Source organism: Podarcis raffonei, chromosome 14, assembly GCF_027172205.1.
Source record: "Podarcis raffonei isolate rPodRaf1 chromosome 14, rPodRaf1.pri, whole genome shotgun sequence".
Classification (NCBI taxonomy): Eukaryota; Metazoa; Chordata; class Lepidosauria; order Squamata; family Lacertidae; genus Podarcis; species Podarcis raffonei.
In genome coordinates, this window is record NC_070615.1 from 43,072,172 (window position 1) to 43,098,251 (window position 26,080).

Here is a 26,080-nt window from a genome sequence, read left to right on the forward strand (position 1 = left end):
CTTAGAGGCCAACTAAGTTTGTTATTGGTATGAGCTTTCGTGTGCATGCATGCTACTGGAAGGATTTTTTTTATTTTGTTTTGACTACGGCAGACCAACACGGCTATCTACCTGTATGATTATTTACATTGTGCATGTTAAAGCGTTATCTACCTCAGACTCTCACAGTGATGCTTAAAATCGAAACAAATTTTGGAGTGGAATCACTGAAGGACCCTTAAGTCTTAGGTTTGCGAACTGGACTCTCAAGGTGAGTGTCTCTGCCATCAGTTGTATAGGCCTTTAATATGTGTTGATTGTGGTGCCAAAAAGATATATTTATATGAAGGAAAGGGGGTGTAGGGAGAATTCAGGGCTTGTCTGCAAAGAGGAAGGAAAGGAGGAGCTTTTTCTGCCTCCCCACTTCCAGCCACTCTCTGTAGATTGTAGAAGAGAACCTCTTTAAAAAATTAGTGGGGTGGGCAGGGGAAGCATGGCTTTGTGTGTTTTTTGAAGTCTTCAGATGAGGACTATACCATGTGAAAAATGAACATAAGATTTTAGCTGCAGTCCATTCATTTTGTATTCTTGTTATTAAAAAGTTTGCCTAGACATTCTGTTGTTGCACTCATAAGCTAGGTTTAAGATGCCATTTAGCTCCTACCTTTCATATCTCAGTTTCTAACACTGTCCAAGGGCTGAGAAAGACAACCCCATTTATTTGTTCTGTTAAAACTTCCTAGAGAAATGGAGAGCAGAAGCATATCCCCATGGCTACATAAAGGGCACCTTTAAGTCTGGAGAAAGAAGATACCTTTTCCCAATCAACAGGGAATGTATTATTACAGTAAAAGACAGTAAACCCCTTTGAGGGGTTTTTGTTTTTTGTTTTTACTATCAAGCAGTGTATAAATTTTATGAAATACAGTGGTACCTCAGGTTACATACGCTTCAGGTTACAGACTCCACTAACCCAGAAATAGTGCTTCAGGTTAAGAACTTTGCTTCAGGATGAGAACAGAAATTGTGCTCCGGCGGTGCAGCAGCAGCAGGAGGCCCCATTAGCTAAAGTGGTGCTTCAGGTTAAGAACAGTTTCAGGTTAGGAACGGACCTCCGGAACAAATTAAGTACTTAACCCGAGGTACCACTGTAACTAGATAAAATATTTATCACCTTTCCCTGAGAATGTGTAGTGTGGCAAGCCTGGACCCAGGAAGCTCAGACTGGAATACTTCTGAGATAAAGGAAATAAATTCCAATCAGAGCTAGAAAGGGATTGTGGTTAGGTGGAAGAGAGGAAGCTGTTCCTGCTCCCTGAACAGCCTACTTAGGGCCCTGGAGCAACTCTTCCTCACTTACTGGTACACAGAAGCTGGTATCTGTATCTCACCTATCTGGGGGTATGGGCTCCAAGGATCCTAGGGAACCCAGAACTTTTTCACCTCCAAATATGAGAGATGAAGAAAATTCCTTACAAGTGTTCCTTGTAATTCCTTACAAGGAAGGGGCTGCCTTACCAAGTTATGTTACCTTATTCATGTTATGAGGGAATTCAGGACTTCTTGCACATTATTCCTATGATTACCCTAATCTGGTATAGGTAGAGATAATCCCTTACACCAGTGATTTTCATCCAGTATGCCATGGCACCCTGGGGTGCCTTGAATAATGGTCAGGATGCCGTGGGTAACACTGGCCTCTGTCCCTCTTTCCTTCCTCTGATGACCTCCTGCATCTCTGTCTCTCAAAGGCTTGTGTGGCTGTGACTTCCAAGGAGAGGGGAGAGGAGAGGAGGCTGAGGGAACACTCCACAAGGGAGGGTGTTTGAAAAAGGGTGAGAGGCTGCCAACTCTGCAGGCAAGGGCTGCCATAACTGGGCTCCTAAGCCCCACAGGGGTGGCGCAGAAAAAATGTAATTGGTCAAGGGATCCATGGACTCAAAAAGGTTGAAAACCTCTGCCTTATATCATCAAGGATAGACTGAGTTCTTTCATGCTCATTGACAGAAGGTGGGCTGTTTTCATGGCACATAGCAAAAGGAAAGCCTCACATTCTGTTTCACACAGTTTTCAAGAGGTGTAGGAATAATTTTCTTCTCCATCCCTAGCTGGCAAAGCAGCAAGTTATCACAATTTGCAAAACTGCAAAAGGCAGACACTCAACACATTTTCAAATCTATTTAAAATAATTATATCTACTGTCATGTTAACAGTTGTTCAGAAGTTAAATTGCAACAGGTGCAGAGTAACAAACTTGAGACTTAACATAATAATAATTATTGCTGGGAACAAGCCCCCACTTCTAAATTGTATAAATGTCTCCTCAAACTATAATGAGTACAAGTATCCACAAAGAAGATACACAAAATATAATTGCAGTTATCATCATCACCACCATTTTCTGTCCACTCTAAACCTCATTCAGCTTCCCACATTTTTCTTCTTCCTTCTCCCCTAGTTCAAAAAAAGTAAAATGTTCATGCATCATGGAGACTGGGAAACATTTCCATCAAAACACTCAACTTTTAAAAACCCTGTTATTTATCTGATGGCAAAGAAAGCAATGGATCACATGGACTTCAGAATGAAAAAGGCTGGGACAGGAAATGTATCAATTTTTTATTATCTAAACATGATTTCATTTTGAAGGAAAACATGAAAATTCACAGTTGCCTATTCTTAATCTCATCTAAACTTGAAAGCTTTGGCATCTAATTATTTCAACATGGGGTTTGAAGAACAAGCCTGAAATGGAGGCACCAACTTCCTGTTGCTATTCCTTGAATATTTTTACACAGCGTCATTTTTTTCCCACCCTGCCTTTTTCCTGTAGTGAATTTTTACACCATGACTTAGACTTGACCACCACTGAACCATGCACATACACACACACAACCACCCATACAGCTGGATCCTGCATTATTCCCAGATGCACAGTGATCTTGAGCTACATTTATAATGCAAAGAGCCAAGAAAAGCGTGAGAGAAATTTCCCTACATTTTAATCAATTTATTTCTCCATCGTGTAATCCAACATTTTCCTGTTTTGTCACATATAAAGCCATGTGCATATTTTCTGAATTTGAGCTTTAAAATACTAGAAGAGCCTTATTTAAAATAAAAGCAAAATAATTACTACAGAAAGCTGAGGAAATAATCAGCTCCATATGGACTTTTAAATATAACACCATGAATGAATGCATGTGCCAAGTCCACCCACCCACCAAATTAGAGTTCTGAGAATTATGCATAATTCATTTAGATAACTAGTTTCATCCAGCCTCCAACAACAGTAAAAAGCAATTTAGTGTATCAAGCAATTTAACACAGATTTTTTTAAAAGGTTAGTTATCCCCCCAAACTAGATAAACTTGGTCACAAATTACAATGATATATGGCAAGCTGTTTTTCCATGGGGATAGGGCTTCTGTGTCAGGCAGGAGAAAAGTTCTGTAGTTGTTGCCATATGCCAGTTGCTGAGCTGGGGTTGCTTTCCAGCATTAAGTGTGAGAGGTTGTATCATTCCCATTGAGTCAGTACCGTATGTTTCAACTTATGAACTACTGTCTCAGCATGCTAGTTCCCATGATCGGGCTGTAAATCCTTTGTGACTTTATTTGACCTACACTTGGGGATGTTCAGGTCCCAAGGCTTGGCGTAAGAGAGAGGTATGGTAAGTCAGAATGGGACATCTCTGCACCACTTGCAACAACTGGAATGCCACTTGATCTGTCACAATGCAACCTACAGACCAGAGATTATCACATGCCATCATGCAATTCATTGCAAAGTACAGTGGTACCTCGGGTTAAGAACTTACTGTAATACGTTCTGGAGGTCTGTTCTTAACTTGAAACTGTTCTTAACCTGAGGTACCACTTTAGCTAATGGGGCCTCCCGCTGCCGCCGCTGCACGATTTCTGTTCTCATCCTATGCCCCACAAATAACCCAGAGATGCATTTTAAATAAAAGGACACATTCTACTCTTGTAAAAGCTTGCTGATTCCTGGACCATCCGCGGGCCGAATTTAGAAGGCGATTGGGCTGGATCTGGCCCCCGGGCCTTAGTTTGCCTACCCATGAACTAGCACATCTCAAACACAAGCTTTATTGATCTGCTTCACCAATAAAGGGGGGGACACTGCAAAATAATGTTGCTGTGTAATCCCACCTGCTAGGAGCACCCTATTCCAAGCAGCCTGGAACAGTAACCTTTTAGGCCTGTCAAGATTTAGGAGACTGAGCAGAAGGAATTAGAAAAAGACAATTTTTTCCTCCCCTTCAAAGGCCTTCCCCTCTTGTACTAAAGTAATACTAGGATGCTTGGGTTCAGACATGGTTGCTATAAAGTGGGTGGATGGCTTTGGGAAGTGGGAAAGGATGTTTCTTTTCCTTTTTCCCTGAAACATTTCCATTTGGTACAGGGTTGGGAGGAGTTTGTTTTTGTTTTGCTTTGCTTCAAGGCATTCATCCCTCAGCCTAATCCTCCTTCTACTCACAATATGTAGGGGCTTGAGCAGAACTATTTCCTCTTTGGGCTTCCCCTTCATTTCCCTTATTTTTTCCTTCTCTGGCCACCACCATAGCAATGCTCTCACCCATTTATTAAACTGATAAGCTTCTCAGAGTTTGCCAAACTTCTGGAGTTTTTAGGTCAGGGGTCAGCAACCTTTTTCAGCCATGGGCCGGTCCACTGTCCCTCAGACCATGTGGTAAAGGTAAAGGTAAAGGTACCCCTACCCGTACGGGCCAGTCGTGACCGACTCTGGGGTTGCGCGCCCATCTCGCTTAAGAGGCCAGGGCCAGCACTGTCTGAAGACACTTCCGGGTCACGTGGCCAGTGTGACGAAGCTGCTCTGGCGAGCCTGCACCAGCGCAGCACACAGAAACGCCGTTTACCTTCCCGCTATAAAGCGGTACCTATTTATCTACTTGCACTTAAGGATGCTTTCGAACTGCTAGGTGGGAAGGAGCTGGGACCGAACGACGGGAGCTCACCCCGCCGCGGGGATTCGAACTGCCGACCATACGATCGGCAAGTCCTAGGCGCTGAGGTTTTACCCACAGCGCCACCCGCGTCCCATAGACCATGTGGTAGACTGGACTATATTTTGAAGGGGGGGGAGAATAAATTCCTATGCCCCTATAACCCAGAGATGCATTTTAAATAAAAGGACACATTCTACTCATGTAAAAACACGCTGATGTCAGCGGGCCAGATTGAGAAGACGATCGGGTCACATCTGGTCCCCAGGCCTTAGGTTGCCTACCCCTGCTTTAGGTCCTTTTTTCACCTCCAGGATAGATGTATAAGCAGAAGGTAGCCATAGAAAACCAACAATGGGAAGATCTGAGATTTTAGCATGGCTGTTACCTTCCGTTTGGGCAGGGACAGACTTTGGTAACCTTTTGTAATATGGCACCCTGTGTAGGACCAAAATTTGGTGGCCCTCAATGGATCTACTCAATTTTGTACCTCCTCAACTCAGCACTCTCTGCACAGGAACCACACACACCACCCTAAATCTGGTGCTGATTTTGGGGAGCAAAGCCAGGAATTGAATGTGAACCCAGATGTTAACTCTTCACTCATTTTCTTATCCCTATGTCCTCACCATGAAAACTCTCAGGTCCTTGTCAGACCTTTTATGGTGGTGGTGGGTTTTGTTTGAATCTCTTCTCCAATCTACAATCTTCTGTAATGCTAAGGGAGGGAGGGCCCCCATGTATCATTTTTGGGTGGCCCAGTTTCCCTTCCAAACTGACTGGCACCCAATCACCTGAATTGGCAATTAGAGGCAAAGATGATAATAAGGTGCTCAAAGTTTTAAAAATATCTAGATTTTCTTTTCCCTCCAATACATGCACAAACATTTCTGCTGGAAGAATGAAAACATACTATTCAAACAGTGCAACATACTCTATTTTCTCATCGCCAGCATCTGCTAGTGTCTCAACCTCCATGTATGTTGCTATGGAACAGTCAAGCAGCAGCAAGAACTTCCTCTGAGGCAAAGCTATATCACATGCAACTTATTATACACATAGAGACACAAATCTTTTCCCAGCTACTATCCCACAATAAGATTATTGCTTCAACCCTGAAATCTCGCTTCACTTTAGGAAACTTTAACTAAATAGCTTTACCCCAAAGCAAGGACAAGCTCATGAAAATGATGTGACAGCTACAATGTCTACAATGACTACAGTGAATAATTATAAACTTGTGAAATTTAAGAAGATGCTCCCTGGCCCTGCCTGCTCCGGCCTAGCCAATTCTTTCCCTGTACCTCTTTGACCCACCAAACCACTGAGATCCTCACTCCATCTGAAATGCATCCTGATTCTGTTAGCAGATCCTTCCTTCCCTCCTAGGATAATTGCCACAGCTATAATGTAAACTGTCAGGCTTCTTTCAATGGGCTTATATCCTGTCCTTTCATCAAAGATTCTCAGTGTTGGCACAATGTGTTTTTCAAAAAAACACACAAAAAAACCAGAAAAAAGCAGTAACAGTTTAGGGTCCAACACTCCCTTCCATGACGAGAAAGAGCTAATGTATTGTCCTTCTGTTAGCATAAATTGAGGTGACTGCAAGAGCCCTCTGAGTGCCAGAATGATAACTGAAAGACCTTCCAGCAAACATAATGGACAAATAAATTTTTAAGTAGATACATACTCCATCATAATAGGAAATCTACCTGCATGATTTAGTAGGCTGTTTAGGGCTAGGCGTATTAAAGCTTTCAACCATCATAGACTTCATTTCTTCTCTAGCCATGGTTAGACAAAAGAAAGAACCTTCAAAAAGTCACAGCTAGGGCTGGGAAGACTTAGGCTGCATACATACTATATCTTTAGAGCACATTCCCTCCCCCTCCTCACACAAAAAGAACCTTGGGCACTGTAGTTTGTTAAGGGTGCTGGGAATTCATAGAACCATAATTGTAAAGTTGGAAGGGATTGCAAGGCTCATCTAGTCCAACCGCCTGCAATGCAGGAATCTCAACTAAAGCATCCATGACAGATGGCCATCCAACCTCTGCTTAAAAGCCTCCAATGAAGAAGAGCCCACCTTCTGAGGGAGCCCGTTCCACTGTCAAACAGCTCTTGCTCTCAGAAAGTTATTCCTGATGTTTAGTCGGAATCTCCTTTCTTGTAACTTGAATCCACTGGTTCAAGTCCTACCCTCTGGAGCCAGAGAAGAAGAAGAAGAGGAGAAGAAGAGTTTGGATTTGATATCCCGCTTTATCGCTACCCGAAGGAGTCTCAAAGCAGCTCACAATCTCCTTTCCCTTCCTCCCCCACAACAAACACTCTGTGAGGTGAGTGGGGCTGAGAGACTTCAAAGAAGTGTGACTAGCCCAAGGTCACCCAGCAGCTGCATGTGGAGGAGCGGAGATGCAAACCCGGTTCACCAGATTACGAGTCTACCGCTCTTAACCACTACACCACACTGGCTCTCCATCTTCACAAGCTTGCTCCATCTTCCCTTTGACAGCCTTTTAGACATATCTCCTCTCAGTCTCCTCTTTTTCAGGCTAAACATTTCCAGCTTCCTCAACTGTTCTTCATAAGGTTAGGTTTCCAGACACTTGATCATCTTGGTTGTCCTCCTCCTTAAAGTGTGACGCCCAGAACTGGACACTGTATTCCAGGTGTGGTCTGACCAAGGCAGAATAGTGTGGTACTATTACTTCCCTTGAACTGGACACTATATATCTTGTTGCTCTGTGAAGGGTAAGCTACAGTTCTCAGGAATATTTGCGGGGGGAGGGGGGATGTGCTTAAAAGGTATGGTGCAGACACAGCCTTAAATGGTCAGGCAGAACAAGGTCTCTTCTCCATGGAGCCAACTCCCTTCCAAATGTCTCATGCACATTTCTGTTCCACAGCTGTAGCCTAGATCTCATTCTCTTCCAGGTGCCTTGGCTTCTTTTTCTATAAGAGGATATTACAAAACAATTTGCACAAGTACATCATTAGTGCTTTCAAGACGGGACAAAATACACAATCCTGCTAGGAAAGTTTTATTTCAAGGGTCTGTTGGAGTCAGGAAGCAGACTGGTGGGTCTTATGAGAAAAGTATTCAAAGACTGGCTGAAGAACACACAAGACTTAATACCTCCAATACTTTGTAATTCCCACAATACTTTGTAATTCCCCCATACTCAATCTGTTCTGCAATGTTAATTCCACAAACAATCCTTCTGGAGCTATTTCAAGTAATACCATTGCTCTAAATGCAGAGGTCATATTTAGGTCGCCTGGTGGTATGCAGTGTCCAAGATTTTAAATGTTTTAAAACAGGGATGATTAATTGTGTTGGCCTATGAAGTCTTATTTTTGAACCAAACTAACTCTTACAGGGGTCATTCACCAACTGCAGTCCATCCAACACCCCAATTTTAGGTTTACCTCAGAAGCACTAAGACCACAATACAGATTCATCTGCTGGCAGGCCATGTCCTAAGAAATTAGTTGACCTAATTCACTGCATGGTGGTAAAACTGTCCAATTCCAACCTAGCTAGCTAGAGTCCCAAATACATATGTTCATATGTGGTCACACATTCAACAAATAACAATTTGTTGATCGAAAGGTATTTCAACAGCCACTTGGCTGACTAACATTCTATTGCCTTTTTAATGTGTCTGAGGGGGCATTATTGTTTTTTATTTTGCTTTTGTTTTATTATATATATTTTGCTTTCATTTTGTATTTTTATGTTGCGAGCCACACTGTGATCTTCAGATGAAGGCCAATACAAAATTTAATTAATTAATAACAACAACTGTATCAGGTTGTACAATGCTACTTCATATGTTTCTGATATCACACCCACACTGTTAGGTGGGAATATATTTTTCAAAAGGAGAATTGAGATTGAGGGTCCTTCCACATGGCAATGGACTTGATGCTTCTCATGCATGCAAGTTTTTTGTTGTTGTTGTTTTTTGCAGCATCCACGCAGTTGCCCTTATCAAAATCCCGCCCCATGTTCCACCATTACCTCCCCCCCCCCCGGATATACCATTTCTGCAGGGTTTTCCACAGAAACAGTAAATCTGGAGTAAATAGGGAAAGCAGTATAGCTTGGTATTTTGATAAGGGGCGATGATGTGCGGATGCTGTGCAAAGCTTTCCTGCATAAGTACTGTAGTGCTGAGTCCACAATAAATTGCAATGTGGAAGCGCCATGAGAAAGACTGTGTTTGTGGCAGTCGCTGCCTTGCTCTAAGCTGGATTCCTAGAGCAGACATGGATGTGGCAGGTCCAAAGAGTCTTGGAGAAGGCTGTGATTCAGTGGTAGAGCATCTGCTTTGCAAGCAGAAGGTCCCAGGTTCAATCCCTGATATCTCCAGGTAGAGCTGGAAATGTTCCCTACCTGAAATCCTGGAGAGCTGCTACCAGTCAACATGGGCAATACTGAACAAAATACAGTAGAACAATGGCATGACAGAGTATAAGGGAGCTTTCTACATTCCCAAGTATCACATATATGACACCAGATACAGCAGTGGCCAGCAGGGTGGCACAGGTAGGCCTGTGTTGCTTTCCTAGCTTCCCAACACCATGTGTCACTGTCGCTTACCAAGACAGGAGGAATGAGGCTGGGGAGCTCGATATGGTGCAGTGCATCAAATCCAACATTATTGCATCCACACACAGCACCAGGCCCTATGCACCACACACCTCCCATGCTTGGTGAGTGACAGCAACACACAGTGTTTGGAAGGCAAGAGAGCAATGCAGCTCTACTGTACTGCCACACCGGCTACTACTAACCAGACTGAAAACCAGCTTGACATTGTTTCCTATACAGCTTTTTAAACCTCCAAGATTCTTTTTGCAGAACTGGCATACTAGGAATTTTAAAAAAGCAAACCCGTAAAAAATACTGTCCTTGTTTCCTAGACTTATGATCCATTACCAAGTAACAAAAATCTTTGAAAGAAAGTACCTGGAGGGTACAACAGGTCATGAATAAATTAGCAGGAAATACTCGGCTTCATGCTAAAACATATTCAGAGAATTAATGACATGCTGTGTAATGAATCAACTCTATAAATTACAGATGCTCTCATACAGGGCACAGGAGAGATTTATCTTTACAACTGTGCATTCCAAATGTTTTCAAAGCCCCCACATTTCCCTCCCACATTAAAATTAATAAAGACTAATTCAGGATTCAGGATTACAAAAATTATCCTACCCTGCTACCTTTTCAGCCTACACTCCTAAAACTGCACAAGTAAGTTTCTGATTCATAGTTAAACAACATCAAAAGGTGCTGATGTAATTAGTTATGGAAAAAGTTCACAACATATAGCCTGCAGGGGACTACTGAGGAATCCATGTTAAAAACATACAAACATTAGCTTTCATTGAGAAAGTAGTCCTGGCTTTCATTAAGAATTAAGTCTCTAGTCCTGAGAGCTAAGGATAGGAAAGGGAGTAAGAAGAAAACACTAAACAATAAGAGGTTGCATCCAATAGTGGTCCGACTCAGAGAAGATCCACTGAAATCAATGGGCATGACTAACTTAGGTCTATTAATTGCAAAGGGTCTATCCTGCGTAAAGCACAACTGGATATATAACCCAAGGAAACGAACACAGAAGAAAATGCTTTGATGGTGATTTCAATCTCCAAAGTCTTTCAACTGCTTAGATGGCAGGATGCTTTAGGAACCACCTTCAAATGGTGCAAGACCTGCTCAGGGATTGAGAAAGTGTCATAAAAATATGATGCTGGCACCAAAACAACCAGCAGTGATTGCACACAGTTTGACTGTGGAATCAGTGCTGCTCATACCCACAGGTTTGTTAACATCATCCACATGATGATGTTGCCATCAAAATGTGAGTCTGTATTTTTTAAAAAAATTAATCCGTTTTCCTCTTACTATGGAAAATCCATTCTGTAAAAATAATCTGCAATGCATAACATATTACAATGAAGAACATCTGCTTTGTGTACAGAAGGTGCCAGATTCAATACTCAGCAACTCCAGGTAGGGCTGAGAATGCCCCCTGACTGAACCTCTGGAGAACTACTGCCAGTCAGTGTAGACCATGGTGGTCCAACTTTTCATATCACGTGGGCCGCAAGAGTACTTCAACAAAGAACCCGCGGGCCTCACACTGCTTTGTTGCATGGTGGGGAGAGGCCAAAATTTGATGCCCCCACCCAACCCTCACACTGTCTTCCCTAAGTGAGGCACCAGGCTTTTGGAAGGAGGTGCAAGGCTCTGGCATGGCCCTAGAGCCCTCCCACATTCTTCCCAAAGCTGGGAAAGTGATGGGGGGCACACCTTAGTAGTCTTGTTTCCACACACACACACTTTGAACAGTACACCCTCTCTCCTTGGCCTGCCTGTGTAATGATACAGTCACATCCTGCAGGTTTTTTTTATTTTTATGAAGGCATGTATCATCAGGGCTACACCCCTACCCTATCATCTTCCCCTTTTATGAGTATTGTATACCCCTTTAGGGACATGGCTGGGACAGGCAGTTTCAACATCTGGTTAAGCACCACTTAAGACCTGTCTACAAGTAGACATTAGAACTGACTATAGCTGCACCAATGTATTTTTAATGAAACCTTATAACATCATGCTACAGGGTTTTAAGAATCTCCGAAAGGGAATTAAATAAATGCAACACAGATGTTCACAAAAATACAAACAAGAGTGTTTTTACTTCATAGCAACCAAACAGGTCAAACCATTTCCTTCTTCAGACAAATCTCAGGGGTCCACAAAAACACATGGCTTTCTAGCAGATTGTGTGTGTCTGTGCCAAGAAAAAGGAAATGCTGCTGTCCAAAACAACAGTTTGCAGGGCCAGTATTTTATGAAGCATCTGCTGGATTTAAGCTTACAGTCAAAATCCGAATGGGGTAACAATCATGCAAAATACCCAAGTAACTTTATAGAGATTAAACCACTGCCGCAGAAAATAAATAAATAAAAAGCATGTCCAAACTGCAAGGTGAATCACTCAGACACGGGACATGCCAAAATTGAAGCAGCAGGCACAAACTTTTTCTTGATCCAAGGTACATTTGTGTGTTTTACATTAGACTCCAGTTACACAATCAGACTATTCTTACAAAGTCCATAGTTGGGCAATACCTTTATTAAAAGCAACAAAAAAGGGGCAAACAGGTGGCAAGCTTTTGAGTTCTCAAGAACTCTTCGTTGGGTAAGTTGTTGCACAGAGCAGGAGGTGGCAGGACAAGGGATGAGGGAGTACAAAATTAAGTTCAATGTTGTAGCCATGAGATCATCTGGTAGACTCAATTCCACAATGGAGATTGCAGACTGTACAAGTTCCTCCCAGGTGCTACAGATATCAGGTTACACACCTAGGATTCTGGAATGAAGCAGCAATGACTGTTTTCCCCATAGTTTTGAGAAAATAAAGCCTAGCTTGTAATCCAGATCTGTCCAATACCTTAAGCATGCATACAGGTTGCTGGGTATGCAGAGAGCAGAACTAAAGAGAAACATGGTAGTTTTTACCTTGGCAAAGCCAGGGCTTAATTTTGGATCTTGTATAACGTAAAAGAGTCAATGGAAGCCAAACAGTGCAGCATTACCTAACAGAGGATCTGAAAAAGCAGAGCCCATCTTCAGATGGTAGAGAATTATCCACCTCTGGTTGCAAATTCTGCCCTGAATGGATAGATTATGTATACTGTACTTCAGGCATATAAAAAGCAAAGGTAGTCTTGTGGGCCCATAGGGTAAAATTCCCAAGTCTACAGTTGGTAATAGTATTATTAGGACTGTCATGAAGTCATAACAAAATCGATTTGTTAACATTACACATGGTTTTTCTCTGAGTGAATGGCAGCTATTTGCATTTTTGTAAAAGACACAAAACTGGGGGTGGGGGCTAAATTATGCCACTTGCCATTTGCCTCAATTTTTCTCCAGCATTCATTCATCTTTCCTGATGAGAACAAAGATAAGCCACAGCTGTAAGACATTCAAATTATTTTAAAATGTTTAATTTTATTTCCTTCAAAAGCAACCTTGGTTTATAACCTAAACATAAGTAATTTACACATAGTACTAAATATGCATTCTCTCCCCACTCCTCACATTCTCAGTGGAATAGCTTCAGTCCTGTTCTGGAGGAACAGGTGCCTTGTGCCAAAAAAATAAAATACCAGACTAGGAACTCTTAGAAAGACATTTGCCACAGAGAGACCAAGAACAGGATGAGCAAGCAACTATTTCTCCCACTCGAAGAAGGCACTCCCAAAATTCAGGGTTAATGTGTAGACATATCGTAGGCAACATCATAAATGTTTCTGCCATTTTCAGCTTTCCATCACTGCATTTAAATGTTATCTTTTTTAAACATAAAAAAGAATGTTATCATTCACAACAGTGCAAAAAAACCAGCAACAAACTTATACATAAGTGGAATTCTTATTTAAAAAAAGAAAATTTATAAAGCAGCTGCAGCTTAGACTTTATTTCAAAGGGATGGGAAGCAATAAATCAAGTATGAGCAGTACACAAGATAACTGAAGCCATACTGTACTATGAATTTGTATTCAAGAAGAGTCCTTACTTAATTTCAGGATAGTATTCTATCCTCAAAACAAACACTCACAATTTTAACAGAACATAAAGCTTGCTATCAAATGCCATACTGGATGCCAGGATTTCAATTACTCAAAGGCACCAACACCAAAGAGCTATGATTAATGGGAAGCCTCTTCCAACTGAAGCTACATAAAAAGATGAGAATTCAAGCAATCAATTGAGAAGGCAGTATCATCTCAAAAATTCAGTTAAATACAGAGATCTTTGAAATTAGAACAAAATAGAAGATTAGCACCAATTGTCATATCAACCCTAAGATCACAATGGGAAAGGAAGTTCCAGTGAAACTAGTAGGATATATTTCCAAGTACTTTATTTTAGGACCTCAATAGAAATAATTTTCTGTCATAACCTAGCATTATTTTAATCTCTACTTAAGTAAAAGGATATTTTAGGCCAAAAGATAAATTGTATAAAATGGGATCATATTGTATTGCAAATTAGCTGACATACAACTAACTACGAGGGACGTTCATTAAAGATTTCCCCTGACGTACTTCCCGTGGACTGAGACAAACGAAACTGGGCACAGTTATTAGTCCTTCTCTACATAGCTACCAGCAAGAGTCAAACACTTTGCCCATCGCTTTATGCAGCTGTGGAGACCTCGTCTTTAGAAGTCGGCAGGTTGCGTCAGAAGCCACAACTCAGAAATCAGCATTTCATTGTCTGGAGAAAGCTTGCCCTTCAAAAGTAACTTCATGGTTGGAAAGAGGTGAAAGTCTGATGGTGCGAGGTCAGGAGAATAAGGTGGGTGAGGAAGGATTTCATAGCCACAGGACCATACTTCCATCTGAGCAACATGAGATTTGTGAACTGGGGTGTTATCCTGCAGGAGGTGGATACCTTTGGTCAGCATACCATGCCTCTCAATTTTGATGGCCTTCCGCAATTTCTGCAGCAGTGAAGCGTAGTATGTCCCAGTAATTATGGTACCCTTTGCCAGGAAATCCATCATCACTACTCCGCACTGGTCCCAAAAGACTGTGAGCATGACCTTGCCCACTGGCAGTTAGACACGTGTCTACTTTGAAGGTGGTAAGGCAGAGTGCTTCCCTTGTTTGGATGGACCCATGTTTCTTCCTGAGTAATTAGTCTGGCGAAGAAGTCATCAAGGTTTTTGTGACACATGGCCAAAAGAGCCCATGAGCATGTGACTCGTTCCTGCTTCTGGAAAGGCAGCAGCAGCCAGGGAACCCACCGTGCAGACAACTTTCCCATGTGCAAATGGTCGTGGATTTTTTTTTCTACAGAGCCCACACTGCTTTTGACATATGCAGCTAGTTGGTTAACGGTTATGCAGCGATCCTCCAAAAATGTGGCCTTCATTTGCCGGATGGTGTCTTCATCAATGGCAGACTGTGGTCACCCAGGAATGGGAGCCGTTCCACCAAAGTCTGACCACACTTGAACTGACGATGCCAGTGCTTGACTACGTCATACGATGGGGCACCCTCCCCTTTTATCTCATTGAACATCTCCCATGATATGCTCCCTTTCAAGTACAGGAACCCAATGACCGCTCTGCAATCAACTGATTCCATTATCAGACGTTACTCCACGTTAGCACCCATAACAGAGAAACTGTTAGGAGTTCAGAGCTACAAATTACCGCATTACCTATTGAGAGATGTATCATTATACATGTTCAATTTCATCCTCCTACAATAACTGGAAGTGGGTCAGGGGAAATCTTTAATGAGCAACCCTCATATCATATATTAGTAATTGTGGCCTAGGAGAAATAAAGAACTAGCTTTTGTAAAGTTCTGCATACCAAAGAAACCAAGGAAATCACTGTTTACAAGATGAGACCCTTATATTTTGCCAACACTGTACAGAGAATTACCATAAGTACAAGTGATGCAATTTTCTTGTGTAAGGACTCCCATCTACTTTTACTGGATGTGTTTGTGTGTGCACACATAAGTGTGTGTGTGTGTACACACCAATATCAAAGACTCACATTCATCTTCATTTGTCAGAAATATTTTGAATAGCTTAGGCCAGAGCCATTAAACTCCAACTAGAGTCAGATCTTCTTAAGGAGAAAGAAGGTATTGCCAGGAGAAAAACTGATTTTGCTCTGCACTGTAAGGATGAAACACAAATATCTCCACAATGTCACAAAGAATTCTGAAGCAAATAAATCTGTTAGCATTGAGATAAAGCTAACAGATACTGATTCAGAGGGACAAGCACAAGGCACAACTAAAATTCAGCTTTAACTCTATGTCAATAGTCTTCAGCCACTGCTAACCCCAGTAAGTGGCTTCACATGGCACAACACTATTATAGGTTAAATATGTAAAAGCTACTACAGTTTTAGGTGTTCTAGCTACACATTCCCAAACAGCATAGTGAGTCCTAGTTCAGGACACAAACTGGAAACAACCCTCCACATTCTCTAAAATGAGATCATCACCACCTGTAATGCACTGACCAATCAGAATTACCTAAAAGCAGGGAGAAAGATTTGGGATTTGCCCCGTTATGCAAAAAATAACTGCTAATGTGAGCATGCAGCTGCAAATACTTTCAACCAATATCAATGTATTCCAACAGCACCAAATGTTCAATTAAAATCCACTGAGTTGTATAGAAAGCAGCACTAGAATCCTTCTCTAGGATTAGCATCTCTGAATATATTAGTTTTTCATGTCAAGAGGACTGCAAAAACCAAGAAATACACATCACACCTGCTGAGTTAACAGGAAAGAGGACATGAACAAAATTAACTCTAGATTAGCAGTGCTGACAGTCCAATGGCAACCATCAATAAGAGTAATGCTTAAAATTTCATATCCTCTATTTTCATACTGTAAATAAATAAATATATATATATATATATATATATATATATATATATATATATATATATATCTGGATTTCCATTTCTTCTGAACACAGGAGAAGTGATGGAAAATCTCCTTCCCATCTGCAGGCACAGATTACCTGCAGTTCAAATAATCTCACTGCATGAAAAAGATCACTGCAAGGAAGCTTGAAGCAGCCACTGCTCTACTAAATGAAAACACAATACACTTTAAAATACAAGGATAGAAACATGGTGTCAATGCAGGAGAGGTTTTTTAAAAAGCCAAAATAAATTTGGACTAAAAAAGAGAGAACAGATTTCCAGCTATGCATGCACAGTCTCAGAAAGTCTAATTTGAACAAGCTGTGAATATTAAAAGGAAACCACATTAAAATGTTGATACTTGCTACTTTAGAGGTGTAATAAGACAAAACATCCTTGGGTTTTGTTTTGAATGTTACTTGGCATTTTTAGTTCCATAAACCAACAAGAAGAATGTTGTCCAACAAACATCTTTGGACATTACAAGCGCTGCTGCCCACCAGAGCCAAATGAGTGACTGTGTGAATATTCAGCTGGCAAAGCATGTTTTTAATATGTGAAGGAAAAGGTCTCTGGGGCCATTCACAAGCTGTGCCTGTATTTGGAGTGTGTGCTTGTTGTTATTTCCTTACAGATTTGCATATGTTACTGGATATGCAAATTTAGAGTTCAAATGTTGTAGAAGTCAAGCCAACTAATTCCCCATCCAAATCGCTCTAGATAAATTAAATTCATTTGCAATCCACCCTATTATTACCCCAAATCCATTCCTCTTCCATTCATTTATCCCATTAATTGCCCAACAGATCCCGCTCCAAATCAATTCAACTCCTCTTCAGTTAACCCCTTACCTCCAAATCATCTCTATATTGTCTTCAGTCAATTTATTTCCCCAAATTAATTTTACAGCACAATGCTAGCCTGCTTGGAAAAATAATAGGGGGCTCAAACTCACTGTATGCAATGCCCATCCTTTCAGACATTACAAGGAAGCACCACCAGCTGGATTGCCAGTTTTGGACCCATAATCAGGGCCTGATGAACTACATATCCTTGATTAAATTTGCAAGAGATCTTCCAGCAACAGTATAGTTATGAGCAGTAAATGTAAAACAACCAATAAAGTGCAAAACCTTAGTAAAGTTCAACACAATAACTAATGTTATTTTGAAGAGTTTCCACTATATTTGTTCAATATATTGTTGTTGTAGCTTTAACACTTTTGTGATTGTTTTATGCATTCATATCAAACTGGAACACATAAAGGTTCAAGTTTTGGAGAACCTCCAAAGGGAAGTGCTTTAAAGATGGGTGACAATTACCAATAGGGTTCTTCTAAGTCCCCTTATCATTCATAACTGACACAAAAAGGCAATTTTCATCTGAGGCTGAGATAAAGGAGGAGACAGTCTCAAAAGTTTTTTGTTTAGGTAACTGCATGTGGAGCCCATTATTCTTTATAAACACATACTACAACCTACACAAAAGTGTTTTAAATATGGAAAGTCTAACTTTGCTCATTTTGGCAGCTTATTTAACATTTTACCCCCTACCTAGTTTGTAGAAAACAGGACTGCCAAAAAGACACGTTTGCTTTTGAAGGAACAGTCTCAAATACCTACTAAACAGCTCAGGAAACAACTGCTGAGAAATGTTAATGGCAGCATTGCTTGTTTATAGGATGCCTTCCTGCAGCATGTCACTGATTAATCCTAGCATTTTTTCCTTATGTCAAGATAAACACACCACACCCACTTGGTTTCAGAATTCTAGCTTCTTAGTCTTAGTGCAAGAGATCATAATGCAACTATTACTCATGCCACATAACTAGCTCTTCATATATTTGCACAACAAATATAAATAAAGGAACACAGAACAAATTCAGCTTCCTTATTCTAAAGCAGGGATGAGAACCTGTGACCCTCCTGAACCTGTGGAGATTTTGTGGGGCTCCAATTAACATCAGCCCTGGTCAGGTCAGCATACCCAAAAGTCAAAGATGATCGGAGCTGCAGTCTAGCATATACCTGGAGGGAAACAGGGTCCCATGGTTGTTCTAAGGACTTCTTGATAAAATGCCTTCGTCTTGAAATTACATAAACTACTTTTACAATTTTATTACCACTGTCCTTTGTGTGCTGTTTGATTAGGCAAAGCTTAACTCAAATGTCTTAACCCAATCCCTTTTGTTGAAAATCCTATATGATGTTCAAACTATGGGCACATCCATTATAATTCAACAGCCTGAAGGAGTACCCAAGGACACTATGAAATACGCGCCCTAGATTTTAAAGGTATGTGTTTACAAACATTTGAGCAAATGTCTATGGAAACTGTATGCCTGTTCAAACTGGATAAACCGCTTAGCAATTACTGCTGCACCTAGAGTGAGGCAGCAACAGTGCCCATGTCAAACTATAAGAAACAATTAACCTTTCTATCACACATTGTTTTCAGCAAAGTGTATACACAATTTCAGGCAGGCTAAAGAACACACAAGGATTTCACTGTGAAAGAACGAACAATTTGTCATCGACCTTAACACTACTGGTGGTACAAATCAACCATTTGAAACTGTTCATTGCATCTCCATGTGGCTTCTAATGTCTCTTAGTCTTCTCCCCTTTCTATAGGATCTTTTATACCCAGGCCTCATCTTGCATCACTAACTTGCCTTTTGCAACCATTGACACAACCCCTAAACACTATGCATTCATTTTTCCTCCTCCAGAAACAGATGACCTTTCAAGGGGGAAAATGGGAAGGGGACATTAATAAGTTAGGGTATGCCATGACACAGAGTTCGCTATTGTCCTCCATGCTGAATGGAACAGTCCCAATCAGAACAGCATCCCTACATTAGAATTGGCAAAACAGGCAGTGCTTGCTTTGCCTTGCCAGAAAGATTAACCCAGCTCCTCCTTCAACAACACTCCTCTTTATATAGCAGGCAGCAGCCTGAGAACTACTCACTACTCCTTATTATATTCATGTCTCTCAATCCTCTACCCCATCCCGAGAGGCACTGATAAATATGTGAAAAAGCAATCCGTGGGCGACAGTGTGGGGGCAGAGAAAAATATACATGAATGGGAGTTGTGTGCAGTTAGGAGATAGGAACAAACCATGTCAAGAGGTACGCATGAGGAGGGCTTTATTTTTTTATTTTTTTAGAGTGGAAGTGGTTATAGAGAATGGGAGACATGATATGAGTAGCTATTGGGAGGGGGTCACTCACTGCAACAGGATGAAAAAATAGGAGAAGAGGTTATGTTGCCAAAATAAAACTGCAAAGGACAGAAACACTGTGAAACTATGTATAGCTTCACAAATGTAAAAAAGGGATATCCCATTTTGTCTGTGAATCAATGGAATTTAGAACAAGGGACTAAGCATACATAGGAACACATGGGGATTGGAACTGTAGGGGAAATAGTAATATTTGCGATGGTAAAATGAAAGGAAAAATTGTTGTACAGTGGTACCTCGGGTTACATACGCTTCAGGTTACATACGCTTCAGGTTAAACACTCCGCTAACCCAGAAATAGTGCTCCAGGTTAAGAACTTTGCTTCAGGATGAGAACAGAAATCAGGCTCTGGCGGCACGGCAGCAGGAGGCCCCATTACCTAAAGTGGTGCTTCAGGTTAAGAACAGTTTCAGGTTAAGTACAGACCTCCGGAGCGAATTAAGTACTTAACCTGAGGTACCACTGTATAGAGATCAGAGTCACCACAGAGGTCGGTCACTGTTATATGTCACCTGCAACAGGTTGCTAGCTAGCCCCACAAAATGACAGCAGCTGCCAGCTCACAGAGTTCCTCCCTGCCCTGCAAAAAAGTAAAAAGCAACACAGTTCTGAGCTGTCAGGATCAAACTACCCAACTCAATCTCTGACATATCGCAAAACTAAATTTGGAAACTGAGAAGTGGGGCAACAAAAGAAGCAAGGGACATGGTGACTGGCGTCATTTAGGAGAACAAGGATCACTCATCACTCAAATCATTTAAATGGTTAACTTAATGCAAATCAGCCTGTCCCTCAAAACTGTGATTACAATTGGGCTGGTCAAAAGCATAGTAAAAGGAGTCAGCTGTTTCCAAAATTCAGTGCATGCTTACGGGTGTTGCAAGGATGACTTTAATCTTCATTGGTGATTGCAAGTGCTGTATAGAAAACAGGCCAGTACATGGAAGGCAAGGGTGTGATCTTTGTGCTTGGGGTACGTGTCAGGAACAGGAGCAGAAGTCCACCGAAGACCAAAAAAATCCTCAAGCTGTGTGGAGACTATTCTGAGAGGGTGGAATATATCTGCATACTTGACCCTGTCAATTCAATTCTTCTCTGAATCAAAATGCACTTCACTGACGTGACAATGTAATCATGTGTTGTTGGAAAGGATTTTAAACTCCCTCAAGTGCAGAACTGGGAGAGCGAGAAATTGGTACTTGGTTTCATTCCCCACACAGGAATCACACGTACAATTTACCAAAGCAAAACAGAGAGAGAGATTCTTCTTTTTTAAAAAAGTATCAAACTGCACTTCAGGCAAGTTTGCTCTGGACCTCGACAGGAAGGATGCAGCTGATCGCCCAAATCATATATGTTCACTATGGAGACTAACCAAACAAGAAGCATTAAAATTCGCAGAGCCAAAAACATAGACAAAAAAGTGCTGGTATAAGAAGCTCTCCAGTTTGTCAGACTCTTGGGACCGACACCGCCCAACTTGGAAACCGACCTCACAGGATTGTTGCAAGGATGAAATAGGGCGACCCAAACCAAACACACACAGATCTCTCCCCTGATCCTCCTTGGATGAAGCTGACAGACTGTTCCCGAAAATGTCTGATAATCCCTGCGTTAAAGGGGGGAAACTCTGCACACGCTCAGAGGCACTCTGGTCTCTCTGTGTGTGAGGGCGAGGGGGGAGTCCCCCTTATTCATGGTCTTCCACGCCGCCGCCGCTGCTACTGCTGCTACGGCCACCATCGCCGCCGCCGCCGCCTCATAAAGCTCCCAAACCAAACTCCTCTGCCTCCACTACTCACCGTTTCCTCCTCCTCCTCCGTCTTCGTCCATGTTGGGGCTGCTGGCCGAGCACTGGGCGATGTTAGAGGCGTCGCGAGGAGCCCGCGCGGACTCCTGAGGGGGGCGCTTGGCGGCCGGCGGCTCCGGCTCCCCTCAGCTCCGAGGCGGCTGCCGATGTCCTCGTTCGCCTCGTTTCTCCTCAGCGGAGCTTCTCCGACTGTCGCTGCCGCCCGTCGCAGCTGCTGCTGCTGCTAAGCGAGGCTCGCCCGCCCCTTCTCATGTGACCCACGCAAGGGAAGGGAGAAAGAAATATTATGTGGGAGGGAGGAGGAGGAGAGGCCGCCTCAAGCTCAGGCCCTCCTTCGACGCCGCGCTCCGCCACAAGGCAGCAGCGCCGCCGCCGCCGCCGCTCCGAAAGGCCGGGTTTCCGTGAGGGGAAATGGGGGGCTGCTGCGGCTTCCCTCAGGCGACCCTCGAGGAAGGGACGCCGCCGCTGCAGAGGCGAGCGCTGGCCTTTTCCCAAGGCTGCCCAGTCGCTCGGGAAACCGCCGTTAAAAATGAAGCGCATCGTTTCTCTGGGAAGAAGCGAAGAAACTCAAAGCCGTCCCCCAACTGCCCGAGGAACTCAAAAGAGCGCCCACCTTCGCGAGCGATTCGTTTGGTCGTTTGAACAACGGCAGCTATTGTTATTCATTCAGGGCAGGGCAGAGGAGCCAGCTCCTTAGGACTAAGGAGGGGGCTTCGGCCCTCCAATAAAATATTTGAGGGTGCAGCGTTCCCCCAAAGTCGGTCGGCATTGCCATTCAAATAGTGCACCGTGTCAAGTGATCGATTATGCGGAGCGGTTCTTGCCTCCCATATTTTATTCAAGTTGGCACCCCTGGGTCGCCTCACGGCAGTTTTAAATTCAAGGTTAAAAACACTTTTCGCCCCGCCTGGGTGTTAACTCGGGCCAAACTAGACGCGAGGTTACTTGCATGGGTGTATATGCAAACATTCAGGTGAATAGGAGCAGTCTGGAAGCTGTGGGGATCCAGTTGCCTGGCACCCCAATCTCGGAGCAGTGCGAGATTGCAGGGGATCCCGGAGCTTACTCTGGGTTTATGTTTCCTTTTGGGACGAGACACAGCAGAGACTGGTGTCTTTAGTTTGGGGGCTATATCGTTTGTGTACACATATATACTCACCCTGAGCCTGCAGTGGAGGGGTTCACAGCATTAGCACCCCAAAAGAGTCTTGGTTTACCCTATAACTGCAGCCAGTGCCAAACTTGGGGTGGTGGAGGCAGTTCCACTGCATAGGGTGCCAAGACAAAGGGGGCGCTAAATAAATAAATTAATAATAATGAAAAGAATAAAAAGAATAACAACAACAATACAGGTACCTACAGAGAAGAAAGCAACTGTATGGAAATGAATTACAGTGATAATAAGAAATATTATGGGATTGTGCCAAAAAAATTCCTCACTCAGGGTGCAGGGCAGCCAGTACATACTACTGTAGACCTCTAAAGAACATTCAACACACACTCTTTCTGTGAGTTTACCCCTCACGGATACAAATCCCAGCAACCCTTAACAAAGGAGAGAGTCTACAATTTATTTTTTTAAGGGGGAGGTGTCCTTAAAATGTGCTTTAAAGGTATTGTGTGTACACAGTAGGGCTGACAAGCCAATCCTATAATTATTATTTTCCCTATATTGAGCTCCTTACATTGAGAGATTAGCAAATGATGAGTGGAAATGGGATGGGGACTGTTAGTAACCAAGGTAAGATTGTTGCTGCTGCATTAATCTGAAGCGTTTTAGAATAGTTCCACATTTTGTGCTATGTCCAAGATTTCTGTTGTAAGTGCTGTAGAAGGATGATATGAAAGGTGTGAAAAACTCTCTCCCTCCCTCTCTCTCTCTCCCTTTCTCTGTCTATATATATTTCCTTGTTCATGGTTCAGAAACTGCTGGGTCTGACCTTCCTCAGAATACAGTACCTTTCAAGTTCTCTACTGTCATTTTATTAATCCCTAGAGAGAACTATTCTTTGGTTTTTTTATATTGCTCCTTCACAAATATTAGTGCTGTGTTGACACTCTTGTTTAAGTTCAAAGTGTTCCTCAAATATCACAGTTCAGATTTCGTCTCTGAGGGGCTCAAAGATTTCCTATCCTTTTTGTTAGGTCCTAGCTTATTTCCCCCCCAAACAGATCAGATTCCCTACATTCACTATGTTGCTTTTATTGCAGTTTGGGATTATTTGTTCCAGTTAATTTTTTGTTCCGGGGAAAGCTAATAAAGGTTGAGTAAATGGTTTATTACGCATGTGAGGAAATTTAACATGTCATTCAGATTATATTGAGGAATTTCACATGCAATAATATTACTATTGTACTCTAATTTTGTGTTGTTTACTTAATAGCTGGTGGCTAAAAGCTTGTCATTTATGCAGGCAGAGTGGATGGAATCAGAGGCTGAAGCAGGAGAGTAGGAAGAGGGAGGCCAAGAGGCAAAGATGAGTCAGGCTGGTGAAGAGTCCTCCCCTCCCCACTTGTCTCCCAGAACCAGAAGAGGCATGCAAAGGGTGGAGGAGAGGTTGGCTGCATGCAGGCGCAGTCTCCGATTACTTGGAAAAAAACCCTGAGAAGGAGGGCACTTAGACGGCTGTGAGGAGGCAGGGACTTTCAGCCTCAGCAACTGATTTTCATAGAATAAGTCCACCAGGAATGAGCTGCTCTGCTCTTTAGGCCTGACACTCAACCAAGACTGTAGAGATTGTGCTTTGGCTAATAATAACTCCAATTTTGAATTGTGTGATTACTGAATTGCACGCTCCTGTGACACAAATAAACTTATATCCGCTGATGGCTACAAGCCACGTTCATACTGGATCATATCAGATACTCAGAATCTCCACAGAGTAAATGTGGGGGATTACCTGGCTGCGAGACTGCAGTCACAGTGCATCATCAGGCTCTAATAATAATGATGATGATGATGAAAAAAGTAGTTGAGGTGTGCGGGAGTACTTGAGAGAAGGGACAGGAAAGGACTTGGGGTTGAGTGAGCTCCAACCACTGGTATGGTTGGCAGGTGGCTGCACATCAGTGAGTATTATGACTTAAAAATGTAAATGTGTAGGTGCTAACCTACCAGATGTGCACAAAGAAATATCAGACCTGAATGACCAGTTTGTGATATAAGGTAACCTTCTGGGAGTACCTTGAGAGGTTGTTACACTTGGCAAGCCAAACCATCACAAATCAAGCTTTCCCCTTATGGATCCTACAGGTAGGACAGGCCTTATCATTCAGTAGAATGAGGCTGCTTCAGATTCTACAAAGCAACAAACCAATCTGCTCCGAGGCTAGCTGACTTGAGCTACACATTTTATATAGCTGTCTTTTCCCAAATCCAAACTTGTTTCTAACTTTCTGTTCTGCACCCCCACCCCACCCCAAACTCTTTCAGGTATGTCAAAACCCATAGCCTGGATAGACATTGCAATCAAGGCAACATTAAGGATTACGGAAGCCCCTTTCTCTTGTCCCCAAATCACCCATCAAGTTTGTCAGGCAAAACCCCAGCAAATTGTCTCATTACTGCTAACTGAGTCAGTCAAACTCATAACACCATAAAAGAACTAAATTTCATTAATTAGCCAGATGTCTCACAGTTGGAGGAAGGTTATTGACAATTTAACAAGCCTTCCTTCCTACATTGTTATAAAGAGTAAACACAACTTTTTAGGGTGGATTTTCCAAATGAATATTAAAATATAAACATATAAGCATAAAATATATATGTTATTGAGCAGCTGCTTTGCAATGGCTGAGCTTCCAGGAAAACATTTAAAATAATCTTGAAAGATCATTAAGCATTCATAGAGAGAATAATGAAACATTAATTCGCAGCATAGAATAACTGCACAACAAAGACTTGTGTAGAAGCAAGGATTGGTTACCATTTTTAAAATCTGTATTTTAATTAAGAAAATGGGACACAGTCTATATTTTCCGTTAATTTTGCATAAGGAGGAGAAAATCAGCCCAGCATTTCAGAAGGCAAGGAAGGAATTTTGGAGTGGAAAAAAACACTAAATAGAGGATTTTTTCCGAGGAAGCTGCAAGCATACAGGAGTCAAATAAATACCTGATGGAATCCCACTGTGGTTTATGGTGCTGGAACTGAGATGGATTTGGCACTTTACATTCCCTTTGTGGCCAGAATAGGATTTACACCATCATCGGTGTAGGAAAACAATTCACTATGCAGCCCAGAATCTGATAGATTTAGCATGTGGGTTTCTAACTGCTCCATGGCTGTTACCCTAAGAAGACCCAAGATTTAAAAACTAGGTTGCCCATCTCATTTTGTACCTGGTATTCTGCAAACATCACTGAGAAATTTATGCTAGCATATTTCTCAGTGATGTTTATTGTTTTTGTTATGATTAAGTTTATTACATTTATATACCATATTTTCCTTCAAAGATCAAGGTGGTATACATGGTTCTCCCTACCCATTTTATCCTCACAATAACCCTGTGAGGTAGGATAGAGGCTGAGGGATAGTGACTGGCCCAAGG

General features: G+C 42.2%; 1 protein-coding gene and 1 long non-coding RNA gene across 3 annotated transcripts in view; one reads left to right on the plus strand and one right to left on the minus strand.

Annotated features, from left to right (window-relative positions):
* CYTH3 (cytohesin 3) overlaps positions 1–21,991 on the minus strand; it is a 72,784-nt gene extending 50,793 nt beyond the window's left edge. For both annotated transcript variants that reach the window (XR_008327456.1, XM_053364140.1), the window contains exon 1: positions 21,523–21,991. Coding sequence is in view for 1 of the 2 variants with exons in the window: in XM_053364140.1 (XP_053220115.1) it covers positions 21,523–21,553 (31 nt within the window). In the remaining variant the exon portion in view is untranslated. The remainder of the gene's footprint in view (positions 1–21,522) is intronic.
* A 994-nt stretch (positions 21,992–22,985) lies between these two features.
* LOC128401304 (uncharacterized) lies at positions 22,986–24,357 on the plus strand. Its single transcript, XR_008327457.1, has 2 exons — positions 22,986–23,271; positions 23,945–24,357. It is a non-coding gene; the product is annotated as an uncharacterized LOC128401304 (long non-coding RNA).
* The last annotated feature ends 1,723 nt before the right edge of the window (positions 24,358–26,080 follow it).